The sequence below is a fragment of the Cherax quadricarinatus genome, chromosome 66 (assembly GCF_038502225.1).
Source record: "Cherax quadricarinatus isolate ZL_2023a chromosome 66, ASM3850222v1, whole genome shotgun sequence".
Classification (NCBI taxonomy): Eukaryota; Metazoa; Arthropoda; class Malacostraca; order Decapoda; family Parastacidae; genus Cherax; species Cherax quadricarinatus.
This window is the reverse complement of record NC_091357.1, coordinates 23,630,517-23,638,735: the sequence shown is the minus strand read 5'-3', so window position 1 is coordinate 23,638,735 and position 8,219 is coordinate 23,630,517. Positions and strand designations below refer to the sequence as shown.

General features: G+C 39.2%; 1 protein-coding gene across 1 annotated transcript; it reads right to left on the bottom strand.

Moving 5' to 3' along the window:
- Positions 1–383: 383 nt before the first annotated feature.
- LOC128704042 (histone H3.3A) lies at positions 384–8,016 on the bottom strand. The gene is made up of 3 exons (XM_070099292.1): positions 7,864–8,016; positions 3,990–4,278; positions 384–1,141 (listed from the first exon to the last, which is right to left on the bottom strand). The coding sequence occupies exons 2-3, from the start codon at positions 4,269–4,271 to the stop codon at positions 1,013–1,015; spliced, it is 411 nt and encodes a 136-aa protein (XP_069955393.1). The 5' UTR covers positions 4,272–4,278; positions 7,864–8,016; the 3' UTR covers positions 384–1,012.
- Positions 8,017–8,219: the final 203 nt, after the last annotated feature.

The following is an 8,219-nucleotide window of genomic DNA, read 5'->3' as shown; positions in this document are numbered from 1 at the left end:
CAATATCCAAGATAGTCAACACAAACACTAGTGCTCTCACTACCACTAGTGTGCTCTTCACTTAGTGAAATTCTTTACCAACGCGGTCTTAGGAATGGAACTCTCATTAAGCGAGGAGAGGCCGTATTTAATAACAGTACTTTATGGACTGGAAAATACGTATATAAAGGCAAGATTTAGTTAAATTATTATAATCAAAAAGAAGCGCTTAGCCACAAGGACTAAGATTTAGTTAAAACGGCTAGCAATATCTGATTTTTGAGTGGAACTACATTTTGCATTAAAATATCAATCAGAACTTAACCAGGAATTTATATTCAACACTAAAAATGTACCCTCAAACATTCTAAATACATGTACGCAAAGACATTAAAAGTGAGACATTAAATGTTAGAAGATTTATTTCGAGTTTTAATCTACAGTGCAATTGCCAATATCAAGAAATTATAGAGTGGAGCATGTTAAATTTTATACATGAAGCACGCACCACCAGAGGAGGAGAGAGAGATCTAGACAAAATTAAAAATGTAATAAAAAAGGTATTCCCACTACAAACTAAAAGATCATGAGCACTATGACCATGACAATACAAATAATGACATTGCTCCCAGGCCAGAAATTTATGATTTCTTGTACTTTGGAATATTATTTGTGATCACATAACCTAACACCAGAGCTGTGTATTTTTGTCTTCGTCACACTGCTGAATTTCAGACTTGCATACAAATAAATGTAAAATCACATCCAAATACACAGTTCTGAACAATGCTGTACACACAAAATAAATTACAAACTCTTGCATCACAATTTTTTTCAACTAACGAGCAGTAAAAGCTGCTCACCTTATCTTACGGTAAAAAAAACTTGTGCCAGTCGCACATGCCAGCACTGCGAAGTCAATTCAGGAGAAACGACATGCCGAAAATGTTAAACTAAACACATTCACTTTGTCCATGGCAGTATGTAGCTTACGAGGTTATGTCTTTAGTGAGCCCATTATGCAAGCTTGTGCTTAAGCACGCTCACCACGGATTCGTCGAGCAAGCTGGATATCCTTTGGCATGATTGTGACACGCTTGGCATGAATAGCACACAAGTTAGTGTCTTCAAACAAGCCAACAAGGTAGGCCTCTGAAGCTTCCTGAAAAGTGAAATGAACAACTTAGTTTCTAGTTATATAAAAAATTGGGCAAAAAAAGTCCAGTGATAGATCAAAGATGGAGAACAATGGTATATACTACAGAAACTTGTGGGTGTGATTAACCCTTTGACTGTTTTGGTCGTATGTGTGTGTCTTGCGCGCCACTGTTTCAGATGCATTTATACGTGTAAATTCTAGTGGCTTCAAATCAAGCAGGATAAAGCTGGTAGGCCCACATGTGAGAATGGGTCTGTGTAGTCAGTGTGCACCACAAAAAATATCCTGCAGCACGCAGTGCATAATGAGAAAAAAAAAAGACTTTTTTGGATTAAAATGCCGACTTTGAGGTGTATTTTCATATAGTATTTACCATTGTATGATCATTTTCATGGTCTCATGTGATAAAATGGAAAACACATTACAGAAATAGAGATGATTTTGTTTAGTTTCACAATGAAAACTACCTTGAAATTGAGCTCAAAGTAGTAGAAATGTTAGATTTTTACCAATGTTCAGGAGTAAGCAAATCACACTACACATCCAATACATGTCAACTGGGGAGTCTAATATTCTTTCACTGATATTTATTACCACTGCATAGCAGTAAATGGATAGCAATAGTAATATAAGAGGGGCCTAGAGACGTGACTAATGAACAGATATTTTAGTGCCAAGACTGTCTACATTGTTTATTCTGGACCATTTTGAAATTGGCATCTTTTTTAATTTGCATGAAATTGGCCAAATTGCCAATCTCTGATCACTTTATTGGGTAGCTCGAATTGGTAAATGGGCAGTTTCTTGTACTCAACTGATAGAAAAAATGGAGTTCTAAAGAAATAGCTACGAGTTTGGTCAACTGGAACAATGGAATTGACCAAAAACAGGGCTCAAAGTCGGCGAAATCACCGATGCGTATACGTCACCGAGACCACTAACTTTGCGGAAGCGTAATTCCACGAGTTCTCAACCAAATTTCATTCTTTTGGTGTCATTACCATCGGGAAAAATTCTCTATTGCACAAGTGGCTGAATGCCTAAGGTATTTTTGATCTTTTAAATTAGAATGGGTTGAAAACATTTTAAAACTGATCAAATTACAAATTTCTGGGTGCTTGAATGGGCCACCCCATTAATTGAAACAATCTAGTAAAACTCAAAAGTCAGGGATGGAAGGGGGGGGGGGGTGCAATACCAACCCTTCATAGCAAATCCACAATTATGAAAAATTCACCTAAATTAGGAATATATATGCATGTATTTATTTTTTTTTATTTTGGAGGGGGAGGGAGGGGTTGAATGGGTAACATACTTATTTAATTAATGTACAGCAGTACATTAATTCAATAGGCAGTACACATTCTATACATTTTCCCAGTTACATTATTAAATGTAGTTGGCTAGGTCAAACTGTCGAGCTACATTGTCGTGGAAAATTTCTATTGCATAAGATATAATTATACCTTATGCAATAGAAATTTTCCACGACAATGTAGCTTGACAGTTTGACCTAGCCAACTACATTTAACAATGTAACTGGGATAATGTGTAGAATGTGTACAGGCAGGTCCTGCTATACAATTTGCTAATACAGCGATTTTCAATTATACCCATTCTTCATTTATTCAGACTTTTTTATTATTATTATCACACCGGCCGATTCCCACCAAGGCAGGGTGGCCCGAAAAAGAAAAACTTTCACCATCATTCACTCCATCACTGTCTTGCCAGAAGGGTGCTTTACACTACAGTTTTTAAACTGCAACATTAACACCCCTCCTTCAGAGTGCAGGCACTGTACTTCCCATCTCCAGGACTCAAGTCCGGCCTGCCGGTTTCCCTGAATCCCTTCATAAATGTTACTTTGCTCACACTCCAACAGCACGTCAAGTATTAAAAACCATTTGTCTCCATTCACTCCTATCAAACACGCTCACGCATGCCTGCTGGAAGTCCAAGCCCCTCGCACACAAAACCTCCTTTACCCCCTCCCTCCAACCCTTCCTAGGCCGACCCCTACCCCGCCTTCCTTCCACTACAGACTGATACACTCTTGAAGTCATTCTGTTTCGCTCCATTCTCTCTACATGTCCGCACCACCTCAACAACCCTTCCTCAGCCCTCTGGACAACAGTTTTGGTAATCCCGCACCTCCTCCTAACTTCCAAACTACGAATTCTCTGCATTATATTCACACCACACATTGCCCTCAGACATGACATCTCCACTGCCTCCAGCCTTCTCCTCGCTGCAACATTCATCACCCACGCTTCACACCCATATAAGAGCGTTGGTAAAACTATACTCTCATACATTCCCCTCTTTGCCTCCAAGGACAAAGTTCTTTGTCTCCACAGACTCCCAAGTGCACCACTCACTCTTTTTCCCTCATCAATTCTATGATTCACCTCATCTTTCATAGACCCATCCGCTGACACGTCCACTCCCAAATATCTGAATACGTTCACCTCCTCCATACTCTCTCCCTCCAATCTGATATTCAATCTTTCATCACCTAATCTTTTTGTTATCCTCATAACCTTACTCTTTCCTGTATTCACCTTTAATTTTCTTCTACAATAAATATATTCACCACTATAAGCTGATGGTGCAAATATTTTAAGGTAAGTAAGATGTACTGTATATGCATTTTTAGGACTAGTTATACTGCTCAATACATGATAGAGTAACCATGTTTTCAGGCTTTTATATGCATTTTTGAAAAAGCTATGATTCACTTTATAGTGATTTTAGCTTTACAGCAGTAGCCCAGAACTTAACATGCTACACAAGCAGGGCCCTCCTGTACTGCAAAACTTTTATCTTAAAGATAACACAAGTTTCTAACCTGCAGGGCACCAATAGCAGCACTTTGGAAACGTAGATCCGTTTTGAAATCCTGTGCAATTTCACGAACAAGACGTTGGAAGGGCAATTTGCGGATCAGCAACTCTGTGGACTTCTGGTAACGACGAATTTCTCGGAGGGCAACAGTTCCAGGGCGGTAACGATGAGGCTTCTTCACACCTCCAGTCGAAGGTGCAGACTTACGCGCTGCCTTTGTAGCTAGCTGCTTACGTGGTGCCTTACCACCAGTAGATTTACGAGCTGTTTGCTTTGTACGAGCCATGATTCACCTGAAATAAGACTTAAGTAATCAACCTTGTGCAAAAAGTAGTAGTTATACATTAAAAGTAATAAAATTACTAATGCAGCTTTATACATAGGAAATGATACTAGGGGTGTGCACTAGCATATGCAAATCTGAGTATGGTATGTGTAAATTTGAATGATATTGCCAAGTATCGGCTAATTTCGAGGTCATTTAAAAAAAATTTCACTATCCCATCATTAACACACATTTCTAAATTCAAGATGCTGGAAAACAGGTCGAACTTTTATCTCGTGTATCAGAAATCTTTCCTAGGATGACAGGCTGAGGATAATTAGCACTTGTTTTTAATTTGTGCAAATTTCACAAGAAAAGTAGATATAACATTAATGGTTCATAAAACAAGTAGATGAACAAAGCACTTGAGTACTTATTAGATATGGGGGCAATACCCAAATTTTTGCAGATAAGTCAATTTTAGGGAGATACTGATGTCCAAAATTAACCTTCACCACCAATACTTTTGCACACCTTCGGTATCTATTGTGGTTTCAACAGCCAGCAACTATCACTCCAAAACAGAACAATCCATCTGCTTTACAGGAGTGATCACCTCAAGCTACTTTAAGTCTTCCACTGTCAACAGAATTATTCATTACATTGGACTGATGAGAGCAACTGATCAGCAAAAAGTTCCTGCAAAAATATCCTGGTGTTTTATGAAAATGGAGGAAATATAATAGGGTACTGAAATTGTGTCTAATCAAGGCAAAACTCTTAGTAATGGCTTCAAGCTGAACAAATTTTGATATAGAAAGGATACATGAAGTGCTACCACTGGTTTGGAAATAGTCATAGATTAATGGAACAAACTCCCAAGTAGCGTCAGTCTTTCAGTGGCCATCACTGCCCCACGCAGTGCACAGATAAAAAAAAAACCATCTGTGTATAGCTTAAAATTAACATCTGAAGCATTTCCTCAAATTTTATGGTTTTATAACTTAATATACATACCTTTTCAGCATAATACAATGTTTGTACAAAGGCAAATGACGAAGTTGTGAACGCATAAAGCCCCTTAATATGCAGAGCACATCTGGCAACCTTTAGACTAACTCGAGATTAACAAGGGAATGACAATTTGAGTGGTTTTATTCAGTCTCTTAGGCGAGTAAATATAAATTTAGGAGTTACAATGAATACAAGAGAATTGAATATTCTATTAGTACAAGCTTTATGGCTTTTATCAAGTTTAATTGTTTAATTAAGGAATTACAAGTGACTATGATTGCAGGTAATGAGGATTTAGCATACTAACATCAAGGGGCACAATATTTTAATAGTGGGAGGATTACATATATTGAGAATAAGATTAGTATATTGTTTTACATGTTTGGCTGATGGCATATGTTAGGGGGAGAGGTTTTTAATGGTTTTGAAAATGCTGCCAGACTTCTGGCAGTTCCTGTTGTATCAAGAAAGTGCTTCAGGTTGGGATTAATATTGGAATTTATTGATCTTTAAATGTAGGACAGTGTTGCAGGATGCAGTATTGTAGGATGCACAGCACTGACCATTTCTTAATATTTCTATTATGGACCTCTAACCCTTTCACTGTGGCACACCAAGAAAAAACAAATCTAACAGAAAGAATAAATTTTTATGAATAGAGTAAAACTAAAATGAGGGGAATCTGACAAGTGCTAAGGTCAATAATACTGGCAAGTGGCAGATTCGAAGGTATGAAAAACTATGTACCAGTACACAAGACAACAGGTTAAGTTTCTTCCCCAGAATGTGATCCACAACGGTTATAAAAAAAAAAAACTCCATTGAGGGAAAGATGGTTGGAATCCATTATTGCCAGGGCTCTTTAAAGCCACCACCTAAGAAATTAATCTAAGCTCAGCACTGTTTTACATGGACATTCCTGCCTTATGATTTTTTTACACTGTCCCATCAAGGTATACGAGTTAATAGAACCTTCTTACGTGGATGCGACTTGGACATTAGTAGCTTAGGCCAATAGACGACTTGGATGTACTTAGTATAGGCCAGTAAGCCTGCAGCAGTGCAGTGCTCCTTTGTGTTCTTACAGCAAGTATATGGACGTCAACAAAGCCTTTGAGTTACACATAAGAAAAGGCACACACAATAGAGGAAATTTTTTCCTGTAGTTATAGCTGACAAGCAAGTTTTCATTAAAGGGGAAAAAATTAGTGGGGAGACGCCTGCACTCCAGAAAGACAGAGGGGATATGCCTTAAAAGTTGGAAACCAGTATAAAAGAGGATGACAAAGCTAACCCCATGTCTCAGAAATCTTTCCTACAATTATAGCTTGAGGCACTGAACCAGATCCTCTTTAGAAAGGCAGACTTGGGGAGGAAGGGAAGATATGACTGAGGAAAGTATGGGTTCAATAGTAGTTGGGGTAACAAGCTGCCAAGCAGTGTCACTGAAGCTAAAACATTGTATATCTTAAAAAATAGGTTAGAAAAGTACCAGAATGGGCGAGTTGAACTTGCCTAGCATGGGCCAGTAGGCCTGTAGCAGTGCTCGTTAAGTTCATGTGTCTTAACTTTCATATTGTTGGTATTTTATACCTTTCTTGCACAACTTGTCAGACACTGCAACATCATGGAATCTTGGTTCAGAGGACATCTACAAGACCTTCTTCACGGCTGCTGCAACTAACCCATCTCTTTGGGAAGGACCTACTTCCACTGGGGAATCCCGCCTACCAGTGACTTTGCCCTCGTCTGCTGCCCGTCCCTATCCACTGACGCCTATATAACCGCCAGTCTTCTTGCCTTTGCTCCAGATTCTCCTCCACCACGATGCTGTGAACACTAACTCCAAGGCCGAGGGACTGATTACCTCATCTTTTGTATATAGTTCTACTGTCTTCTTATGTCCTAGAATCTGTATTGATAAAGCCACTGGATGGCGAAACGTCTACAATAAAGATTTCCAGATGTTGCACATGTGTCTTAACTTTCACAAAAAAGGGTAATGAAAATATCGAACCTACACGACTTTCAGCAAGGATTAAAGCTGGACGAATTAAGATTTAGAAAGGATACAAGAAAATATTGGTCTAACAAGTTGTAAATGAGTTGAACCAAATGTAACATTGTAGTGAAAATTATTAAAAAAAAAATCTTGGACAGGTGCATGCGTGGGCGAATTGGACCAGCCTAGCATGGGCTAATCCACCTACGGCAGTGTTCCTTCAAAGAGGGGGGGGGGGGAATTTTTCCACTGATTTTACTTTCAAAACCTTAAGACAACTGAACATTACTGATTGACTTAGAACATGAGGTGCTGGCAGGTGCTTGAAATTTTGGATCCTGTTCTCCCTGGGAAGACACTACGGGGTTCTGGCGGGAGATTTGCCGCCAAAATATTTTTTTTAAAGTAACGAGGAAGGCGCGGCGGCCATCTTGGTTCACTGGTAAACAAAGATGGTGGAAGTGACGCCAATATTATAACTTTCACAAGTTACAAACCTTCCACACAAGAACATCCTGGCATCCACACATGCACCAACACCGCTTCAACTACAAACAAAACTAGATATTTCACCAAAACTTAAGTAACACGGCGTACCTTCAAGATGCGGACGATCGTACTATTCCCTCTGCCTCAACACAGTAAATGACGACTAAAAGTAAGAACGGTCTAAGTCCCGCTATTTATACCCCCCATGACGTCATCATCCCGCGTTGCTTACTCATTGGTTGACGTCAGGTGCGGGCCGCCTTCTCATTGGCTATAATAACGATCTCTGTGATTGGCTAGAAAAGGAGCTTTTGTCGCACTTGATTGGATGAATTCCTGGTGCTGTGATTGGTTGCTGGTCTCAGTTCTTGATCTGTGTTTGTAGAGGGAAGATCTCTAGCTGGGAGCACAACATACAGTCATACAGTCTATGTTTCCTTCTTAACTCTGATGGATCAACTTAC